Here is a 24,304-nt window from a genome sequence, read left to right as displayed (position 1 = left end):
GAAGCTTGTGTAACTGTGACAGGTTCTTCCAGGCTATATTCAGTTGAGTAAAATTAAAAGTATTACATTAATTAATTAATGTAGTAAGATATATGTAACTAGAATCGAGTGATTCTCTGGAATGAATGACAAACTTGTTTTAAGACATTTATTTAGCACACATAATTTGGAACCCAAAGATTTAACTTTTAATAAAATAAATTGTACAAGTAATGGTTTGATAACATATTTCAAGTACCAATTTGAAATTTGAAATCACTAAAGACAAATTTTCTTTAGCTACATGTATGATCACCTATTTAGAAGTCATATGTTGCACATGAAAAAAGGCCATTTGGAAAACTCAAAAGTGCTAAACACAATTTGCTAGTCGTTATTTTTTGAGGTGAGGTGTGATGTTTGTGAACAAACTATACTTTTCATAAGTTTTTAAATTAAGAAATAAACATTTTTGTTTCTGAACTTCGATTGTTAGGCACAGTTTAGCCACTACAGTTATTGGCATAGGCCAATTTAGTTTGTGGTCTTTTGACTTGGCTGTGTAACCCATGTGTCACATAAGTTGTGAGCTACGTTGAAAATATCAAATATTTTTATATAAAAGTTATTGTTTTGTCAGTTTTTTAGCTTGAAAAACTTGCTGTAAATACAATTTCAATATCTTAATAATGACAAATTAAATTGTATTTACTTTTAGAAACACTTTGATGGCTTGTGATAAACAGATGCTTCTTGTGTTATTGTCCACAACCAATGTGTCTGCAACTAACTGATACAAACACTTTACTGACAAATGGTATTTATAAGCATATTTTGAGCATAAAAATGTCTGGAATGTGTTGCTGTTTCCTTATTGTTCTAACAGAGGATATCAAATTTTCATATTATGAATTATTTTATGAAAACTGGATCCATGGTGCTTGACATAATAATTGACAACAGAATGCTAACAGCATTGTGCATATGTATCACTTTGAACCAAGCAATTTTCAGGGTGATCAAACTGGTTATGGTATGTTTATTAGAACATTGTTTCATAGAATTATATGTGTAATTGATATTTTGTGTTAAATTTTATTTTACTATTTTGCAATTTTGTTGATTTCAAAATACTAATGTGGAAGTCATCATCAAACAAGAGTAGAATACACATATTTATCACTATTGAGGTTTTCTACAGGCTAGACCCTTTCCACTAGTTTGTATACTTCTAAAGTGTATTTTAATTGTGACTTTTATATTATACATCTTATATTCCTAATGTAGTCAGAAACCCTTAAAAGTAATTTTCTTAGCAAAAGAAGTTAACAGATTGCTGCTTGATAAAGAATTATCCTTTGTAGTGATTGCTTATTCATTTTTGTACATTGTAGAGACACAAAGATTTTGAATGACAGTGACATAATTGTATTTGCTGACACCACTTTGAGAGAGATAAGAGATGAACATACAAAGAGACAAGGAAAAACATCAGTAGAAGCAGCCAAAATAAAGAAGCAGAATGTTAAAGTAGAAGAGGAAGAAGTGGACATTTCAAAAATCCACTGTGATCAACACATGGACTTGGTTGAGGAAACTAAAATTAAAGTGAACCATCATATTCAGAGCTTAATACCAGCAGTACTGTTATCAAACATCAAAGTCATTTTATATTTCATGGAATATTACAGCACAGTAATGATCTTTATTGTTGCAGAGGTTTAGAAAACTACAGTAATTTTGTCTTTGGTTTCCATTTATTAGGAGCAGCATTAAACCATTTATCTTAACTATAAAACATCTTAGAGTAGAGAACCTGGCATCAAGTGACCAGTTTATGTTAATGTGTGTACAAGTAAGCAGCATAACCCTGATTTTTATTTCAGTAAAATATACAAGAGTTCAGAGTTTGCTGTTGAATATGTTTTTATCATTTGGGTACATTTCTACTTCAGGAAATCAGGAGATTTATATTTGTAACCATAAAAAAATTTAGTCACCATTCAATGTCTTTCTTTTGTAAATGGGCACTTTCTATCACCTAAACTTGTTACTGATGGAACTGAGAGCAACATTAAAACATAAACAGTCTGAAGTGCACAGAGAACAAGTTTTAGAGTTTACAAAAATAGAAACTGCAATGGTCTGTTGAAAGTGCACATCTTTGTGAACTTGTCACCTATGTATCTTTTGCTTGTGAGGGATCTGCAACAGATAAACAGGTTGTGGAAAGCAACCAGCTATTCAAAGATGTCATTATGGTATATAAAGGCTTTGATGAATATTGCATTTTCTTCCCTTATAATGTTACTATGAATCATCTTTATAAACAAAACAAACATTTACTGAGAAAACAGCTTCAGGAAGATATCAGGTAAAATAACTTGCATAGTTAAAGAATCACTGGTATGGTCAGAACCAACAAAATATCAAAAGTTTCATTGAATAACACCAATAGAAACTTTGCTTCCAAGATTATAGGAATTTGCTTCGTATTGTAACATTTCAAGTTAAGCATTAAGTTAGCCTTTCAAACATGAATACAGGTATCATTCACTACTATATGCATGTATATATCACTTTCTTTAGCTGCAACACAGTACTGGTTGCACTTTACAGAATATACTGATTATTTTCTTTACAAATACTCTTGTTCAAATTTTGCATATTTTTGAATGTGTTTTGTATAAATAATTTTATTTTTATTTACGAAACACGTATGCAATTAACAGATATCTCCTGTTGGCATATAACCCAAACTTGTTTTTTAAATATTTTATTTGGAAGACTTTTAAAGGAAGAAAGTTTTTTTTAATACTTAATATATGAAATGTTGTCTTACTATATTCATGTTTGTTTTTGAATTTCGCGCAAAGCTACTCGAGGGCTATCTGCGCTAGCCGTCCCTAATTTAGCAGTGTAAGACTAGAGGGAAGGCAGCTAGTCATCACCACCCACCGCCACCTCTTGGGCTATTCTTTTACCAACGAATAGAGGGATTGACCGTCACATTATAACGCCCCACGGCTGAAAGGGCGAGCATGTTTGGTGCGACCGGGATTTGAACCCGCGATTCTCGGATTTCGAGTTGAACAAATATTGACAAATCTAAATTCTAATAGTTGATTATCAGATGGCGCTTATCAAGGAAATGAAGTAATTGTTTGGAAAGCAAAAGGAAATGATACTTTAAATAATTGTATCTTATGTTTTAAAATAACTATTAAAGAAAGAATAATTACTTTATATTTAAGAGAGTCTTGGATATGACAAAATAATAATTAAACATGTAAATTGTTCGTACAAAGAATATGATAAAATCGATAATGACTGTTCATTGCGCTTTATGCCAAGCGTGTTAAGGTGTGCTACTCGTAATCTGAGGGTCGCGGGTTCGCAACCCCGTCGTGCTAACTTTTGCAACGCTAGCCGTCCCTACTTTAGCAGTGTAAGACCAGAGGGAAGGCAGCTAGTCATCACCACCCACTGCCAACTCTTGGGCTACTCTTTTACCAACGAATAGTGGGATTGACTGTAACTTATAACGCCCCTACGGGCTGAAAGGGCGAACATGTTTAATGTGACGGGGATACGAACCTGTGACCCTCGGATTACGAGTTGAGCGCCTTAACCACCTGGCCATGCCGGGCCATCCTGTAAAGAAAATTATAAATAAAAACTGTTTCAAATCAGAAGTTTGTTTGATTTGTTGTTAATATCGTATTGAATTTTGACAGAATACTTTTTTATATATAATTGAATATTGATTTTCGCCGAATAATAATCTTTTTTCATCAAGGTTATAGGAAGTAGGTTTTTTCTTGTCATATTTTAATAATTTACTTTAGTGTTTAGATTAATGTTTTATATGATGCATAGAACAGTTTAAAAATAGATGGTATATAATCAGTATTTCTCAAAGGATTAAGCTGGGCCATCATTTGTAAATTTTCAGGATGTTATGCCCATCCTCCTCTTCCCTTCTCCCACCAGCAGTAAGTCTACGAATTTACAACGCTAAAATCAGGGGTTCGATTCCCCTCGATGGACTCAGCATACAGTCCAATATAGTTTTGCTATAAGAAAACACACACCCCTTTTCCCACACGCACAAAATGACACGAAGTTACTATACATACTTTAAAATATGTTACTGTTATATTTCTTTTGATTTGTGACCCCCTACAATAACCTTGCAACTCATTTTGGGTTTGAGACCACAGTTTTTATAAGGTTATAAACAGCTTTCTATTGGTCTCATTCTCGCAAAAGTAGTGGAGAAAAAAAAAACACAACAAAAAACGTTGTATTATTTTATTATAACCAAACCTGATATATACACCTACTTAATATGTGTAGATTTTGGAATACAAAAAAAACAACTGTCCTTGGATTATTGCAGAATAGTATTAATTACGGAAATAATTTAAATATGATAAGCTTTTTGTATTGGATTCGAAGAATGTTTAATTTACATTTCGAAAATATTTAGATAATAATATTTTATTTTTTGTGAGATAACGTAAATATCTTACTCTGTTTGAATGACAAGCAACATGCCACTATCTTGCTCTGTCTAATGAATTAAAGGAAGGGTAATATATGCATTGGGAAGAAAACAAAATTTTCTTCAGAAATATAAAACTGTTCAGCATCAAACTAACGACCCATTTATTCTTCTGTCATTATACACACTTTAGTTTATTCGCGTGAATATTTACCTGGGTTAACTATAAGAATAACTGTTTTTTCTTGTCCAAAATAATATCTTTCAATTTACAAATACGCTGTTCCACTCTGTACGTTACGTCACTACAAAAAGTTCGGTGGCTAGGACACTAGTAAATATTTAGATAAAGCAACTTGGATCACTCAGTATGTGACCCTTCCACTGTATTTTTGTAGAAGAGATAGAGTGCAAGTAATAACAAATAATAATAAAGTTACATAATTGGAAAATATTTTTGTTTGTTTGTTTGTTTGGAATTAAGTACACAGCTACACAATCAACTATCTGTGCTCTGCACATCAGAGGTATTAAAACCCGGTTTTTAGCGGTGTGAGTCCGTAGACATACCGCTGTGACACTGGGGGCATTATAAATATAAGACCGTCCTTGTAGACCCATCCTTAAGAAAAGTAAAAATTTAAACCCGTACTTTACTTTTCAGAAAATCACCGATTTCTCTTCTCAAACTCCTGTGAAATGCCGGACTCCACTACTGCCGACGACAACTCATTTCATAAGTCAACCATCCGGTTAGAAAAACAAAATTTTTTAACTGAAACTTAGCTTCTCTTTTTTAAGCCTGTGTCCTCTCGTTCTACTATGTTTAGAATGCAGTACAAAGAAATCAGAGGCCTTTATCGTATCAGTTCCCAGATAATTATGTAAAGTACCATAACCGATTTTTGCCTTTCTTTTTCTTAAGAGAACATATTTGTTTGTTTTTGAATTTTGCGCAAAGCTACACGAGGAATATTTACGCTAGCCGTCCTTAATTTAGCAGTGTAAGACTAAATGAAAGGCATCTAGTCATCACCACTCACCGCCAACTCTTTTACTAACGAACAGTGGGATTGACTGTCACATTATAACGCCCCCACGGCTGAAAGGGCGAGCATGTTTGTTGTGGCAGAGATTTAAACCCGCGACCATTGGATTACAAGTCGAACACCTTAACCTCCTGGCCATGCCGGGTGATGGTTTTCAAACGATCTGTTCGAGTGAAAATAATATAGGCTTAGATTTGTTTGAAGTCAATAATAAAGCTACACAATGGGGTTTCTGTGCTCTTGTCTGAATTTCGCGAAAAGCTACTATCTACGTTATCCGTCCCTAATTTAGCAGTGTAAGACTAGAGGGAAGGCAGCTAGTCATCACCACCCACCGCCAATTCTTGGGCTACTCTTTTACCAACAAATAGTGGGATTGACCGTACATTATAACGACCCCACGGCTGATGGTCTAGTTGATTATTTATATTTTGAACATTTGTTGTAGGTGGAAAGCTTGTGCTGGTAAGTTTCATTTTTGTATAGGGAGGTTACTAGCCCTCTGAAGTTAATTTGTACGTTATTTTGAAGGTAGCTCCACTGTCTTCTTCTTAATTACGTTTAAGCTCATTAGTACTCGAGTTTTTAAGTCAATTTTTCAACGTACATCAAGCGGCCGATAAATACAGATGTTTCACTTGTTTGTGTTCTTAAACATCAACATTACTTTTATGCAAGTTTTAAGCCTTAGGTCTCTAATGCTTCGGCATTTAAATCGCAACTTTTAAAGTACATCTTTGCTTACAAGACAATAACAATACGTTGTAGATAAATCTTGGTTGACTTACGTTGATGATTAACGTACAACAGTTATCTGCGTTTCTATTTTGGAATGTTAAAATTCGTTAATCGGCGTTAATCAACCACATGGTCGTTTCGCTCTGAACCACTTAATAAATTAGTGCCATTACAATTGACTGTGTTTTTCACATGAAGGCTATCCAGTGATAGTAAATGCCTTTAAAATATTTTGGGTAAGTTCATAAAGTATTGTGGAGACGTTGATATTTTGTACTTCTTATGGTCAAAGCATGTTGATATTAGAAAAAAGTGAGGAAATAGAGTGTAAAGATGAAGGTCAGGGTCTTATTGACGTGAAGGAGTGGATGTGGAATTTGATCACATCCCTGTTATCTATAGTGATATAACGTTACTCATTACATATCAAGGCCATCTCCAAATCTTCACCACAAGCGAAAGTTATTTCGGTGTCGTATTACAGCATTTTAGTGATTATATCTATGTGTGTGGACTACGATGATTCTTTTTTGGTTATGATGCCAATTATTTCTATTTTATAATATTTATCACTGCACAAACTTCAGTTTTTGTTTTAATCTCTTGAAATTTATTGGATCTTCAAATATTATTTATAACTGAATAATAACTACATTATCGATATTTTAATGACCTGGAAATGTTATGCTATCAGGGCAGTCTTTAATGTTAAAAAAATTAGGATTTCCTAAAATAATGTAGGATGAGGAAGATCGTGGTGTTGAGGAAACTTGGGATCGTTCCTTTAAGTTACTTTTTACATGAAGCTGATTTTTGATAACTAAACATTTGTTAACTAAATGTTAAAGAGCTAGTTAAAGAGTTGAGGAGAAATCATTAACCCTAAATACATATTAAACTACTCCCATTAATTACATCTACAGTTAAAGTTCTAAGTGGGTATTTTTCAGCGTGGTACCTCATGTAGGTCATACCATGATCAGTGATGTCGAGAAAACCAACTTGTAGAGAAAAATATATATCGGTCATCGTCAGGTCGAAGAAGGTCGAAACGTTGTTCGCTCCTCTACGTAAAATATTTTTTCAACCCAAACGAGCCGTTTTTTACATATATACCATGATCATTATAAAACACTGTGTTTTTCAAATGCTTAAACAGACAAGTTGTATAATGAATATTTCTCTATGAAGTAAACTCATTGAATAACAATTTAAAATTTACTTCATTACCTAAAATCCTTGTCGCAAGAAAGTCTACTTGCATAAGCGAGTCTTTATAAAATATATTGATCAATTTATTTTTGAAAACGAAATAATCGATATATAAAACAAAAGTAGGGTAATTTACACGTATGAGCTACATATGCCACGACACAATGAAACATTCCACCCATCACATTTTTACTGGGATAAAAACTACAAAGGCCACAACACAATGACAGGAGGAGAGATTTCCACGCTAGTCACAGAGCGAGCAAGACGTACTGATATCTCTATGGTTCAAGACGCAAAGACCAACTACGCCAGTTATACCGCCGGTAATTGTCGACGGTCTACCGTCACACCTTACGCCGCTAAAATTTGCCTCGTTCATCGCCCAAGCCAATCCAAGAGCAACCATCGAACCTTCCAGGACACGAATCTTACGCCGGGGCAGAATTCTTATACAGCCCGCTACTCGCTCTGATAAAGTTTATCTATGCCAACCATGGAACACTGATATTAAAGTCAGTTGTTCCCCAACCAAAAGTCCTGTCAGCCTTTACTCAGTATTCCTCAGAGGCGTCGACCCAACCATACAGCCAGAATAAATCAAACAAGCCATAGAATCTCAAATTCAGGCCAAGTTACATGCTGTATATCAAATTGTCTCCAGGAACACCAATCTACCTATGTACTTCATGAAGATAGTGACTATATTTTACGTGACGGGTGTTACTATCACATATTTCACTTTAGAGCCGAACGCCCGCATCGCCGATCCTTCAACTCGTGGTCAAATAAAGTGCCCAGACAACATAGACAATCAACGGACAACTTTCAACGGAAAACTACAGAAATACCGCCGAGTCCAGAACCAGCCAGAAAGAACACGAAAGAATTGCCAGATTCAGGCAACTCAACTCCGAAGACAACAACTCCCTCTGTCTCATCCGGAATCTCTGTTTAGTGAAGGTTTAGTAGTGTTAATATAAAATGATTCTTTGATTTTTCTTGTCTTCCATTCCAAGTGATTAACATAAACAATACTCTATATAAAACATTCAATATCACTGCGGGTGTACCCCAAGGCTCTCTCTTCTCTACTGTACATAATTTTTGTTAATAACATACCTTTCCAGGACTTGACATAAACATATTTTTCACAATACGCTGACGACATAATTGTCTAGAGTGTTTCGCGAAATCCAACAATTGCAAGCAGCAGAATACAAGAATAACTTAATACTATACTTAACTGGTGTAACAACTGGAGAATCCTGTTAAACCCACACAAAACCACTGCCATTGCACTCAGACACAGCCTTAAGAAACACCATAAAAACCTGAAAAAGTAAATCTCAAATTAGACAACAACACAATTAAGTTGAACTCCTATGTTAAATAACTTTCGACACACGACTCTCCTGAACGCAATGTTTGACACACGACTCTCCTGGACGCAACATTTCAAAATAGTCAACAAATCTGTTGGTAAGGGGATCTATCACTTAAAACTTATCACTGCACTTAAAAGAATGCACATCCAATATGTTATCAAAATTTACAAGGTCTACGTTCGCCTTCTGATTGAATACGGCGCTCAAATCGCATACAACATGCACTGAAATCCATAGACAGAACACTTCAACTTTAACAGAACAGAGTCCTAAGAATGGCCTTCAGGCTACCCAAATACACTTCAATTAACTACATACACGAAGTTTGCAACATACCTCTACGCGAGGATCGTCTTATAACAGTAGCTTACAATTATCATGAGAACGCGAAGACACGTAGTTCCTAAAACGCTAAATTACACACCATGACAAGCACCCCACACAAAACAGTATCCTCATACAATACATACTTGGCTTCCAAAACATCATAAATTAACAATGAACACAGTACTCACTTTACTAATTATTACTGATGTTTTTCACATTCCAGCTCTTGGTCCTCTGACCATGGGACATTTGAGTGGTAGTTCGTCGACTTGTTTTTTTCCGAACTTCAGACAAGTCAGTCCCGAATCCACGTCATCGAACAACGCAAGGATAACCTTACGTCACCGGCCTTGATTGCTTTCTCTCAGCCACCTTGATTCACTACTTTCAATCTTTAGTATCAACCAAGTCGAAACGAAAACAAGCCTGACCGAAAATTTAATCCAAATCTTCAATGTTTATATCAAAATTCTATCGCGAGCGGGGCGAAGAAGGATATCAATATTCCTGAACATCCCAGTTGGGAAGTTCATCTTTCTGTAAAACTAAACACCTGCCACGGGTTTGTTTGTCTTTCACACACATTGACCTGAAGCCAAAAGGCGGAAGACTTTTGAAACGTCGTCCTCTAAACTCGTGTCTCCACAACAGGCAGTTGCTGTCCATTCTACAAAGTTTTAAATTTAATATTCACTATTTTTTTTAACCACCCGGTATGGCCAGGTGGTTTAGGCACTTGACTCGTAATCGGAGGGTCGCTGGTTTGAATCCTCGTCACCTTAAATATCCTCGCCCTTTCAGCCGTGGGGCGTTATAATGTAACGGTCAATCCCACTATTTTTTTTATAAAAGAGTAGCCCAAGAGTTGGTGGTGGGTGGTAGTGATTAGTTGCCTTCCCTCTAGTTTTACACTGTTAAATTAGGGACGGCTAGCGCAGATAGCCCTGGTGTAGTTTTGCTCGAAATAAAAAACACAACAAAAACAAGCAATCTTTCTTAATACAAATATATCTCAACATAACAAATAATAATACAATTTATAATAACGGTTATTACAAATAATGATTTATATACAAAGGTCTTGCAATTGTACAAACAACATTGAGTCTTTTATCTGGTTTGGAACTCAATATTTTATCGACGATTTATGAAGAGCGAATTAATTCTGATTTTAGAGAAGTGGGCCAAGCATGGCCAGGTGGTTAGGGCACTGGGCACTCGACTCTTAATTTAAAGGTCACTTATTCGAATATCCGTCACACCTAACATGCTTGCTCTTTAAGCCGTGGGACGTTATAATGTTACAGCCAATCCCCTTATTTGTTGGTAAAAGAGTAGCCCAAGAGTTGGCAGTGGGTGGTGATAACTAGCTGCCTTCCCTCTAGACTTACACTGCTAAATTTGGGATGGGTGTCACAGACAGCCCTCGGGCCTGCACGTAGTGAAACTCTTCAAATTGAGAATTCAGTGCTCACAATATACAAAATGTGGGATATTCAGCCCTTGTTCTGAATTTTATTATATACACAGCTAACGATGAGCCCCCAGTGGAAAAGTGGTATGTTTGAAGATTTATATCGGGTTTCGATACTCATGGTGGGCAGAGCACAGTTAGCCCTTTTTGTAACTTTTGTGCTTACTATCGAACAACAACAAACAACAAGCTGAAACATCATAGCTGTTTATGTATTGGTGATTGATTACATTTATTACATAATTATTGTAAAATAACAAGGAATATCTCAAACCCGTTGGTGAAACCTATTCAGCTTTCTTATCTTCCGACCTGAAACAATTAATAAATATATTTCAGAAATGAAATACAGTTGTTGTTAAATATGTCAATATTTAGTATATATTATTTCTTGCTGTTGCACTTTGTATAACTCTAAATAATACCAGAAACACAAATTGCAACTTTGAAATTATAATATATGCAAATATTTAATTGATTCCGAATAATCGTTACACAACACGAATTCTTGCTTGTAAACTCACATTTTTTAAATAAAGCTAGTACTCTATTTCCAATCAGCTGGACGGAGTTATGTAAATTCGTAATTAATGAAACATTATCCCAGGATAGGAAACTTTGCCTCCATTATATGTTATTAAAAAAAAAAAAAAGAAACCGCTCTTAAAAACCACAAAACTGAAAATTTGTATGTATTTTCTCATCAACCCAATGAACCTCTCTACGAACTATGGTGAAGGCTCATTCTCACCTTGCGATGTAGTTACGTGGTCAGATAACATACAGTATTATTATATTTATATAGATGTAATCTATTTGAGTTATTGCTTCAATATAAACATCAACTGATGATATAAATTATACCTTATAATTTTAAACAAAATAATTTTTTTTTGGAGAAGCTTGTTGAAAAATAGTGCAAATAACAATTTAGTTACGTAATTTAGAAATTCTCAACGCTTAACGGTAATGCTGATTGCAAGTTAGTAGCTTACCTGTACAGGATGTAATCACACAAAGCATTGTATATAAAAAGTTATCACGTAAAACTTATCTTTAAGTAAGATAATCACATAAAAATTATTTGTAGAGAAAATTATTACAGAAATTTTATCATATTAAAGTAAAAAAAAAAACAACCTATGTTTAATCACATCTTTTTATATTCTGCTCCCCGCTAGTACAGCGGTGTGTCTCCGGATTTACAACGCTAAAACCAGGGTTTCGATTCCCCGCGGTGGATTCAGGAGATAGCCCGATTTGGCTTTGCGATAAAGAAAACACACACATTAAACAAGATTCTAATTACTCTGGTATCACAGAATGCTTTTGATTCGAGGGAGCTGTACGTGGGTTCGAAGCATGGACTAATGTTTTTATCCAATTAGAATTAAAATAGCTGATTAATAGTTTCAGAAAACGTACTTTTTCTAAATTTTCTAAACTTACATAGGAAGTTATTAATTTAATATTTAAAGCTATAATGTTAAAAGATTCGAGATGAATGGACGGAAAATTGAAAATTTTAAGAAAACAGCTCAAATTTATTTTGTATTACCTATGTGATGTGTATATTAGTAAATATGTCTTTTATTATGTGCTGCTGAAAAGTAGTAACAAGATAAAGTGCACCGTAAACATGTTAAAATAAAGTCAAGAAATGTAGTATTGTTTTCCAGTTTCTTTATCGAGGTTATTCAACGATGACCGACCTACTTTAGGTGTGTGTACTGTAGACAAGCTTTAGGTAATTATTTTCCCTACATAAGACAATTTTATATTCAGATAAGATTCATTTAACTTTTTGACCTTCTTATAACCATTCGACATTTCTCAATAAATAATTTAGTAAGTATGCATAAATCATTGTTAAACTCTTCATCGACTTAGATTTTATTACTTATTTAATTTCAATGGACATTTTGCGAAATGGAAGAGGGTCGAGAAAGCCAAATATTGTAATATATTGTTTGTGTTATAGCGACGCTACACAGGAGAATCTGCTGTGTCTGCTACAAGTAATCGAACTCCGGATTTTAGTATTGTAAGTCTATAAACTTACCGTTGTCCCACATTGGAGGATGACATGATAAATAAAACAAAACTCCAAGACAGGCAACTGAAAGCTTAATGGGAAAAGTACGTCATGTTTTTACCCTAAAAGTTATGCTCAGGCTATAGATGTTTCTAAAGAATATGGTACATTTTAAACAAAATTATTATGACCATAAGCTTAATTTCTAAACGAATTATTTGATGGAATTGTTTGTTCAGGAAAGACGGACTTCGTTGCTATAGAAGCTTTAAAATAAAATGAATCTCGAAATAGAAATAAAAAATGTCGATTTCTATTTAAAGTAACCTAACATTAGAAAACTGTAAACATGTGATCATAAAACAAAACAAAACTTTTGGAGCATCCGTCGTTTTTTATACAAACAACATAAATGTAGAGTTATTTAAAATACGTTTTTAAGCTGCTTTGAAACATTACTTGTTCGTTCGTTTTGTATTTTATAATTTCCTGAATGACAAACATAAAAATAAATCTAACTGGCGAATGTAAATTACAATGGCTTAAAAAAGGTTTTTTTTATGGTAAAGGAAAAAAAAAGAGAGAGGATTTTGGCTGCAAAATATAGATGTAAATTACTATTACTTCTTTCGTTTTTCTTCCAGAAATAACTTCTTTTTGGCTTCGGGGTCCCTCGGGAAGAACAGCATCAGTATAAAGCCTGTATATACGAAAATGATTGTGACTTTTTTTTAGAGTATAAAAATGTAAAGTTATCATCTCCAGACAAGTTTTTATTTTTAGCTTTCTTTCTTAAGTTATCTATATTTATTTTTATTCACTTAGGATTAAAGCGAGTGTTCATTTTAAAGTTAAGTTTCACGGGTTTAGTTCTTAATTATTTGTCAAAATAAATTGCATTTGAAAAAGTAGTTATCCTTTTCAAAAAAAATTCTATTCTTTAGGCACTGACACTTATAACGAAAAATAAATTACGGAAGACATATTTTAAGACCTGTTTTTTAGAGACCCGAGACCATTAGATCTTCAAGTTTCTCTTTCACTTTGTTTTATTTGTTTGTTTTGAATTTCGCGCAATGCTACAAAGGGGCAATCTAAGCTAGCCGTCCATAATTTAGCAGTGTAATACCAGAAAAAGGCAGCGAGTCATCATCACTCACCGCCAACTGTTGGGCTATTATTTTATCACCGAATAGTGCGATTTACCGTTACATAATAATGCCTCCACGGTTGAAATGGCGAGCATGTTTGTTGCGATTGGGATTCAAACCTGCGACCCTAATATTACGAGTCGAGCGCCCTAACAACCAGGGCATGCCGGGTCACTCCTTTATCCTGTAGTTGAAATTGTTAGCTAGTTATTGGTAACTCAATAATAATTAGATTTTAAATTATTAATCACTTACCCTAGTGACTGAGTATAAAAAAGTTACTCAGACTATAACATTAATAGACAATTTTCTATCCAGTAACTGTATGGGTGTTAAATATAGTAGTTATCTATTGAAATACTTCTACCGATATGTTTCACTTATAATATTTAACATTAAATATATAGTACACAAATAAAGTATTGCGTGTTTTTTGTTTGATTTTGTTATCCAACCAAAACATAACGGTTGAAAAGACGTAAAACGACAATAACCTTTCCAGCTTCGTCAATGCCTTTTACGCACCAATACAAGAAATATAACATATTCAAACTAGAATCTTGGATGTGACCTAACTTTTAGGCTTAAAAGATACGGAAACCTCTCACTTGAAAAACACTTACTTAGGAATCCAAGCCCACTAACGTAGCCACATGTACCATACCATGCAAACTCATCTTGAAGCTTTGTAATAATTACTGTCCCCAGGATGTTCAAACTTTGCTGAAAAACAAAATATGATAAAGTTATATTATTAAAACCATTTCTTAAAACAAAGCATTGCCTTCGTTTCTTTCAAACATAGTTTACGTGTGTAATAATTAAATACAATTTTTAAGCGATTAAGTTTTCTTATAAATAAACACAAATCAACTAAATATTTTGTTTACTTGAAAGATAAGATGTTGTTGTCCCTGAACTTCTCGTATACTGAATTTCTAAATCTCATCTTAATCGGAGAAATCCACATTCAGACTGCCTTTAAGTCAAGTTTGTTTATCAATCCGCTGGTAATCAGTGATTTTTAGCCTTTACTATTCAGTTACTTTAAGCCATAGTTAGCTGAATTCTTAACCTAAAACTTTGAAATATTTTTTCTTCCTATGAATGTTTGCCCACTTACCGTAAGAGTATTTTGGTTTGGTTTGTTTGGAATTTCGCACAAAGCTGCACGAGGGCTGTCTGCGCTAGCTGTCCCTAATTTAGCAGTGTAAGACTAGAGGGAAGACAGATAGTCATTACCACGCTTTGCCAACTCTTGGGCTACTCTCCTACCAATGAATAGTGGGATTGACTGTCACATTATAACGCCTCCACGGCTGAAAGTACGAGTATGTTTGGTGCGACAGGGATTCGAACCCACGATCCTCGCATTATAAGTCGAGTGCCTTAACCACCTGATCGTGCCGGGCCAAGAGTATTTTGAAATTCAAAATGTCGAAAGCTCATCACACCTCCATGCAGGACTTCCATAATCTTCGTACAAAATAGCATGATTACCCGTTTCATTCTCCAGTTACTTGAGGTACATGAAAGTTTAACTGATATGTCGAGGAAGCAACCTGTGTCGCTTTCATATATGGATATCCTACTGCTATGATCCGTTGCCTAAAACACATAGATACTTTTGCTACACACATTCGTATTTAGTAATTTTCATCTTTTATAAAATATTTAGCTTCGTTCAACATGACTAGGGTACGACTTGCTACAAGTCGTTTTGTTGCTGGTCCTCCTAATACCTAAATCTATTCATAATTCCTGTGTTTTCCAATGCCGTGAAGTGCAAGGGATATTTTAGTCTTGGAAATTCTAAATCTCCGATCTGAACATATCTTCAAGATTTGAGCTTATGAATATCTTACATCCACACCTTTTTAAAAAAGCGACCAATTTTTAATAGCATCACATTATCTATGAAACAAAAACCAACATCGAAATTTAGTTCTAATTTATTCCATTCAACTGTGCCTTTCTACAGGCTGCGGTTGTTACATGACTTATTGATTTGCATATTCAAAATCATTTTAGTATAAAGTAGTGAAGTATCAAAATATATATGTGTAAAAACGGCTCGTTTGGGTTGAGAAAATGTTTTACGTAGAGGAGTGAACAACGTTTCGACCTTCTTCGATCATCGTCAGGTTCACAAAGAAAGGAAGAGGTAACTGACCGGAAGCTGACCACATGTTTGAAAGGGGTCGTGTAACTGAGTGTCGGAATGTAGGGGCGTGCTTAGATGTTTGAATATATAATTTCATATTATTTATTATATTATTATTATTTATTATATTATTATTATTTATTATATTATTATTATTTATTATATTATTATTATTTATTATATTATTTTTAATACAGGTATAAAGGTGTTCCTTTGTATTGGTTTATTTTGGGCTTGAGTTGTTGTATAAGTAAGGCTTCTTTAATTTTGCGTTTGTTTATGTTTGTTTCTTTATTTAGTATTTGAATGTTTTCTATGGTTATGTTGTGTTTATTTGACTCGCAGTGTTCGAAAACGTGTGAAGGTGACTTTTTATGTTCTTTGAATCTGGTTTCCATTTTTCTACTTGTTTCTCCAATATAGAAGTTGTGGCAGTTATCACATTGTATTTTATAAATAATGTTGGTGTGGTGTTTGTCAGTGTAGTTTTAACGTAGTATAGGCCTCAGTTTTGTGCCTGGTTTTTCAATAAATTTGGTATTAACTGGAATGTCATATTTTGTTACTAGTTTTTGCCAAATGTTGGTTATTTTTCTGCTTATGTCGGGAATATATGGCATGCAGCAGTATATGGTTTCGTGATTTTTTGATTCGTGAGATATATTTACTTTTGTTGGTTGATTTTACATATATATTTTTCTCTACAAGTGGGTTTTCTCGACATCACTGATTAGTGAAGTATCTGTATAAAATATAGGGATCGATCTGTAACTTATCTAACTGGAGAATGGATTCATATCTTATTAAACTAAAATGATTTCAAAGCCGTCAAGTTAAGCAAGGTAAAAGCCGACAAAACATGGAGTTCAGGAACTGAATAGTTTTAAGACTCTTTGGTTTATTTTGTGTTTATTTAATATATTTTGATCCATTATTAGAACTACAAGATCGTATTTTAGCTCAGTATCATGGTGCCAAATTTGTTATAAAAGAAAAAAAAGGAAACCATCTCTAACACTTTCCTAACTTTTTGAGCCTTGAACCACTTTGCAGTAGAAGTGCTCAACACCTCACTAACGAAGGCGGTATTGCTTAACATACACATAATCAATGTATACTCCTTATGTAATAAAAGTCAATAGTTGCACGTATGTTCAATGTCAAGACAGTTATATATGTCTGTTCGTTAGTGGATCCAAAAATTACAGTTTAACTCAATCAAAGTGAATTTGGTCATCTACGCGTGAAGTGTTACCTTTTTGAAACTGTAAATAACTTAGCTTGCTCACACTGCCTGAAAACTTATTATTGGAAAAATAAATACTGAAAACAGAAAAAGTAGGAATTTCAATGAATAACGGCTACATGTTTGTTTTAGATTTTTCGACTCTAAATATTTGGAAGGTTTCATTTCACGGCAGTATGCAAAACACTATTTGGTCTCAAAAGTGTCTTCACCCATATCAGTTTACTATAGACTCCTGTCCCAGGTTGCAAGTGCGCATGCGTAGTGTTGATATTAAGCGTCAATATGTTTTGGCGAGGTCAAGTTAAAATGATTACACCGCATAAACTGGTTATAAAATACGTTGTCAAGTTATTTATTTTTATACTTTAAAAGAAATCGTTGCTATAAGAAACAACAGGCTATCAAGTTAGGGTGTCTGACCCTTGACCCCCTTTTCCCCTTGGATCCTCTGGTTTCTGACTTTTTGACTGGAAAAGTTAGTGAAATTGACCACGTTCCTTACTTTAACTCGACAATTGTTACTTACCGGTAGTCCACAAATAAGTCCATAAATGGCTCCACTGTGTTTGGTCCCAAAGGCCTGTGATGTCACAGCAGGAAATGTTGGCCAGATTCCGGATGACAAGAAATATTGTAGGAGAACCCATGTGGCCCACATCGGTTTTCCTCCGTACTGAGAAGCAGGAAAACTTCCGATAATAATGGACGATGAAAAGATGATGACGCATATTACAGTCTGTTATAGAGGAAAATTGTTCGTACATCTGTCAGTTTTTTTTTTTCTTGGACCTCTAAACACATTAAACACCAATTTGTCCATTAGTAAGAAATATAAAATTGTAAACGTTTGGAAAAACACTTTTTTTCAGAAGAGATGACAAACCTTCATTAATTAATCTCGATGCAATAGCTAATGCAGTATGCAAAAATAGATAACCATGTTTATTATTCGACTGCCATTCGTTCTTCAATAGGATAGAGATAATATTACGTACGTATAACATTAAAATATGGGGTTCGATTATCCGGGGTGGACGCAGCAAATAGTCTAGTATTGCTTTGCTCTCTCAAAAAAAGGGAATAAATACTGTATCCACTATTTCGAGTATAATTAGGAGGTTAATTTTAAATAGTCTGATGTGGCATTCTCTATCCTCATCTAGTCCAGTAGAAGTTTTAACATAAAAAGTTTATTAATGCCATTCCAACGACATTTTATTTCTTGTAGGTCGTTGCTGATAGGGAAAGAACCCTCAGATTCACAGTTGGAGTATGCTGATAACTAGACCACTCTAAGTCTGAGAAGGTGAAAGGTACTGTTAGATATGACTAAGAATACTATTACAATCCGAAGAACTTCTGAGTGAAAATAAAGGAGAGTGAAAATACTACAGTTTAATTACACTAAATCTGCTACATTCAGTGCCGAAGAGGTCTTTCATCTAATATCAGGCTTCATCAGTAATGGCTGAGATACTATTTATATTATCAAATTGCAATAACGTTTTTACTTCTGACGTTCTAGAAAATAGTAATTTGTTAGACCAACGAAAACAGAGTCAGTTTGAACTTTTGTTATTTTAATATGAAACTGAAAATAGCATTAACATGCATGAACCCCATACGAAACAACCTAAAGTATTACATCGTGAAAGTCAGGAAAATTAGTGAATGTTTTATGGTTAAACTTGATATAAAACAGTCCCCTCCCGTGGCAGAGCGGTATGTCTGTGGACTTATAACGCTTGAAATCAGGTTTCGATACCCGTGTTAGGCAGGACATAGATAGTCCATTGTGTAGCTTTGTGCATAAACAAGATTTAAAACATCTAAACCTTTTTCATCAAACTTTAATATCGGAATGTGTTTCGACTTTATTACCTTTCAGCTGTACAACTGATGTGTTTTATTTATTTTTCACATTTCTATACACTCTACATAGGCCGAGAAAAATAAAGGAACGTTATGTGATACTTACATGAATTACTTTTCGTAAAATTCTATATTTACCTTGAATCCAAGTTTATCAAACAAAAAACCCCAAAAAAACTTTCCTCCGGCATTCATCAACCCAGTAAACCCGGATATGACTCCTAAAAATGAATCGTCATTGATGAACAGTTGTCCGAAGGCCTGTAAATTATTTGAAATATAAACTATGTCATGAATATCATTCTAATATAATTCATATTCACATCTTGCTTAATCATTTTAAACAAATGAGAACACGGTTTACATTGTTTTAAAGGAAAAGTGTTTTTGTCATCATCTCTCTGTATTTAGCTAATAGAAATATATATTTGCCCAGAGGATCAGGAAATATATAGATACGTTGAGCGATTAACGTGTTCACCAACTGGAATAGGTTTTATATAATCATATTAGAGAACCAAACTGCTGTCTCGCAAGGTAAAAAGCAAAGTTCCATGAAACAAAGCTAGTGCTGAAAGTATAAATATAGACCTTCGTGTTGGACATTTTATGGAAAACATTATCAACGTTGAATCTGGTTAACAAAAAAGAACGAATTTTAACAAAAATATAAATAACTTCATTGTAAAAGAAGTATTGTTCAAAGTATTTGTAAACTGTTTTAAAAATGGTTGAAAAGATAGTATTTTATACTTTACAGCGGGTTTAACCAATTGTTATTTTAAACTGTATATCCTCTGCAGGTACATTTTATTTTCTTATTCGCGATGCCTCACTTAGTAGCGGGCTATATCAAATAAATAATTCATAGAAATAAATTGTAATCCGAATATTGAAGACTTGATCCACGATATGCTTCTATACACGGTCAGAATTTTAAGTGTTTGAGTTTTATAATCGTATCAGTCAACCCTGCTATTTAATTGGATGTAAATGTTATAAATTGCAGATAATCACACCTAAATCTTGAATTCTCTAACATGTGCGTTTAGTCCATGTGTTACATAAGGTAATAGTGGGCTAAATTTACCAAATAACAGTATTTGATATTTTATTTTGGATCAGGCAGTTATTACAAAGCTTCAAGGGTCAGCGCTTAGACCTTTGGAAAGTGAAACTTCAATAAAACATGATATCTTGCATTGAAATGTACAAATCCATACACCGTACACGGTGAAAACGTAAAACAGATACTTTATAGTCAACGTTGGCATTCAAAGTATTAAGCATTAATACATTATCCAGATCAGAGATAATAGGTTCAAAAGTTACTTTAAGCTGTTGAATTTGTATATGTTATGTTCACAAATATTCCTCAATCATTATTACTTCATTTACATAGGCAGTGTTTAATGAAGATTGTTATATTGGGATAAATCTCGCAGTTGTAGGGGGAAATCGAAACCCATGGTGGAAGTGTTACATGTGGTAAACGTTGGAGAGAGGAAATTAAATATGATACTAATGCTAACAATTGAGGTGTGGTTTTGATTTCCTCTCTAATGTTTGTTTGTTTGGAATGATGCAGAAACCTACACAATGGATTATCTGTGCGCTACCCACCACAGGTATCGAAACCCGGTGTCAAGTCTGTGGACATACTCCTGTTCCACTGGGGGCATTCTATAAAAGATCTTATAATACGAGTTTTAATTAAAATTATTCAGTTCTAAAACACCTTAAATATTCTATGAACACAGTTCTACTGGAGGCGCTCTCTAATGATGCCCTTTGAAAGTTTTCATAGTGCACTCATGACCTTTTAGGATATTAAGTTTGAAAGTTTTTATAGTGCACTCATGATATTAAGTTTGCTTTCTAAGAGTGATGGAAATTTCACCAGCCAAATGTACACGAAACTTGAGATTGAGTTCCACGTTACATTTTACTTGTTCACTTTCCAAAAAGTCCCCCGCTAGTACAGCGGATTTACAACGATAAAATGAGGGGTTCGATTTCCCTCGAGGAACTCAACAGATAGCCCGATGTGGCTTTGCTATAAGAAAACACACGCTTCCCAAAAATAAACATAATTCTAGTGCATCGAAAATAGTAGATAATAAGTAACATGCATGATTTGTGTGGTTCTTGATTAAATTTAATATTAGCATTCAGAATTTTTCTCGTTACTTTAACTGAGTATTGTTATATCATAATATCTATTAGAAAGTTTTAAGTCATACTTACAAAATGTAGTTCAAGTTAAGTTAGACAAAGTTAGTTAGAGATACAAAAATCTAGACTATGTATTTGTGAGTAGTCATAAAGAGCGTATCGTGGAGTTCTGTTTTAGTTAAAGTGAAATTATCGCAGGTTGTTTTGTAATAACAGAACAGAGACGAATAATTTGTCTTATAAGTTATATTCTAAATTAATTGAAACAGTCTACGTGGACTTTTGACGAAAAGAGACAATCATATGAAGCTCTAGATACAACAGTGGTAATTAAATATGTAACGAACAGTTGTATATACTATTCTAAAACAAGTGCACTACGTGCTTGCTGTTTGTTTCTTTTTGAAATTTATCGGCAACAATCACAGACACCTACTATAAATAATCTGGTTCACACATACATAAAACTCAACATTCACTAAAAATCTGTGCCGTCTTATATTATTATTATTTACTACAATTGCTCCTGCTACTATTATCAGTATTTCACCAGTTTAGTACAAATTCATGAGATGTTTAAGAATTTATGAAAAGCAAATCAGAGTGGTCAATAATAAATATGCAACCATAATTTTCCGGTAAGGGTATTTTCTAAATGTGGGGAAAGTTCTGAAAGTGGGGGACATTAACTCATCACTGGGGAATTTTCAAAGTAGCACATGGCAACACTGTTTCTAACTATTCCCTAAAGTGAGATGTTAGCCCCCTCATGCAGTAGAATGGTTAATAATATATTGCATTGTGTATTGGCTATTTCTCTATATGTTTGTTTGTTTTTGAATTTTGCGCAAAGCTACATCAGGGCTATCTGCGCTAGCCGTCCCTAATTTTGCAGTGTAAGGCTAGAGGGAAGGCAGTTAGTCATCACCACCCACCACCAACTCTTGGGCTACTCTTTTAGCAACGAATAGTGGGATTTATTGTAACATAATAACGACCCCACGGCTGAAAGGACAAGCATGTTTGGTGTGATGGGGATTCGAACCCGCGACCCTGAGATTACGAGTCGAGTGCCTTAACCACCTGGCCATGCCGGGCTATTTCTTTATACACGGAGAGAAGAGGAAAAGAATAGACTGATGATAAGTTTTCGCTTACCTTCCAGACTTATACTTCTAAAAATCGGGTTTCGATACCGATAGTTTGCAGAGCCTAGATAGTCCTTTGTGTAGCTTTGTGTTTAATAACTTTAACATATTTACTGTTATACATTTATTTTAATACCTACATTTGCTTCAGTAGTTTTTTATGCATGTGACTATATTATTGATGTGTGTTGCGCAAGTCACGTTAGTTTTCTAAATCTATATAAGATTTTCGAGAGCAAAAATCAACAATATGTTATTTCTGAAAATACTAGCGTGTTTTCGAACTTTGTTGAATGTTCTAAAATCTAGTGTCAGTATATAAAAGAAAGTCATCACAAAACGTCAAGAGAAAGAATATTATTGGTCAGCTAAAATCAGTCTACTATAAGCCTCGAAAGTTATAATTGTGATTAACACTTATTAATCAGAAAACTACAGAACTTGAACAGGAACGGTTCTAGATTGTTAACATTACAAACCATTCAACTATGGACGTTAGATTTTATGCAAGGACATCAGATACCATCTTTGGTAAAAATTGACCTTGTAAACTGCGTTAGGCCAAACAAGAATAGAGCTAGCCAGCATTCCCTTCAACTGAAGTGTATCTGTGTGTCAACATAAAAGCAACTTGTGTCTCATGGACCTGGACCGTTGATAAAATATTCAGCTCCAGACCAGATACAATACTGAATACTATTTGTGAGTTTGTAAAATTGTTTGTATATAATCCAATATTATGTTTTTAATAACCGCTATTGTAAGTTGTATTATTATTTACATATTAAAATATATTTGTATTAAGAAAGAAAACTGTGTGTATCAATTTTGTTGGCAGTTGTCATAAATTTCATACCTATCGAAATCCAATTAATTTCCAAATTAAAATTCATAGTTATTTGAAATCTTAATATGTTAACGTACGAGATAAATTATAGTACATAACATAACAAACAACAATAAAAACTCGCTTACCTTAAACAGAGAAGCAAAATAAGCATTGATTTGAATCTGGATTAACATAGAACTTGCCAGAATGTAAAACTCTCGCGTCTTTAAAGCTTCCCGAACTGTAAGATAATCGTTGTTTCTAAAAGGTGGAAGTGTGTTTTTTTCTTTTGATACACTAACACTATCACTGTCATGCCTTTCACCTAATACACTATTACTGTCATGTCTTTCACCTAATTTGTCGTTATTATTCTGTTTTGGTTCCTCCTCTTCATGTAAGGTCCTCGATAGTTTGGTGCCAGTTTCAGAGTGGTACAAGGCAGTGATTGCTGAATTATCTTTTTCAAAAGAAGTTTTAATACTTAAGTTTTCTGAAAGCTCAGAACGTTTCATGTTGCACTTCTCACTTTCCTCTGTTAAATGTACTGAAAAATCTGAATTCTCTTGTTGGCCTGACTCTTTGTTTTCTGAACGTTGTACAACATTTTCATGATCTTTGTTATTAAGTGTAGATCGAAGGGGTGGACTGAAATAATTGTTGATGTTGTGTATTTTCAAACCATCTGAGGTTTTGTAGAATGTTTTCGTATCTTCTCTGTTGTTTGGTGTTTTCACTGGACTTGAGCAATCTCCACTGTCATAATTCTGATTGCTTTCATTGGAACAGTCGTTTACGCTGACACTGACTTCAATAGAAATTGCTGAGACTGATTTCCTTAACGACGAGTCTTGAAGCTTGTTAACAGGTGAACTTTTCTAAAAAAGGAATTATATATTGTATGGCATTCTAATAAGCCTAAATCGATGACTTCACATTATTATTACGAAGCCCACCTAGAGTGAACTAACTGAACTTTATAGATAAATGTTTACTGAATAATAAAA

At 34.0% G+C, this 24,304-nt stretch overlaps 2 protein-coding genes and 1 long non-coding RNA gene across 12 annotated transcripts in view; 2 read left to right on the top strand and 1 right to left on the bottom strand.

Moving 5' to 3' along the window:
• LOC143246440 (uncharacterized) overlaps positions 1-3,670 on the top strand; it is a 50,455-nt gene extending 46,785 nt beyond the window's left edge. For all 10 annotated transcript variants that reach the window (XR_013025968.1, XR_013025970.1, XR_013025966.1 and 7 more), the window contains one exon: positions 1,374-3,670. This is a non-coding gene — a long non-coding RNA (uncharacterized LOC143246440). The remainder of the gene's footprint in view (positions 1-1,373) is intronic.
• Positions 3,671-4,626: 956 nt separating this feature from the next.
• Positions 4,627-24,304, bottom strand: part of LOC143246436 (uncharacterized) — a 35,105-nt gene continuing 15,427 nt past the window's right edge. Inside the window, exons 6-11 of the mRNA XM_076493148.1 lie at positions 23,444-24,175; positions 19,284-19,406; positions 17,800-18,009; positions 14,484-14,583; positions 13,334-13,409; positions 4,627-10,986 (exon numbers count right to left, since the gene is read on the bottom strand). Coding sequence (XP_076349263.1) covers positions 10,962-10,986; positions 13,334-13,409; positions 14,484-14,583; positions 17,800-18,009; positions 19,284-19,406; positions 23,444-24,175 — 1,266 coding nt within the window. The 3' untranslated portion in view covers positions 4,627-10,961. The remainder of the gene's footprint in view (positions 10,987-13,333; positions 13,410-14,483; positions 14,584-17,799; positions 18,010-19,283; positions 19,407-23,443; positions 24,176-24,304) is intronic.
• Positions 8,166-9,554, top strand: LOC143246439 (uncharacterized). The gene is made up of 2 exons (XM_076493159.1): positions 8,166-8,448; positions 9,424-9,554. The coding sequence occupies exons 1-2, from the start codon at positions 8,166-8,168 to the stop codon at positions 9,552-9,554; spliced, it is 414 nt and encodes a 137-aa protein (XP_076349274.1).

Source organism: Tachypleus tridentatus, chromosome 3, assembly GCF_004210375.1.
Source record: "Tachypleus tridentatus isolate NWPU-2018 chromosome 3, ASM421037v1, whole genome shotgun sequence".
Lineage (NCBI taxonomy): Eukaryota > Metazoa > Arthropoda > Merostomata > Xiphosura > Limulidae > Tachypleus > Tachypleus tridentatus.
This window is presented reverse-complemented; position numbering and strand designations above follow the sequence as displayed.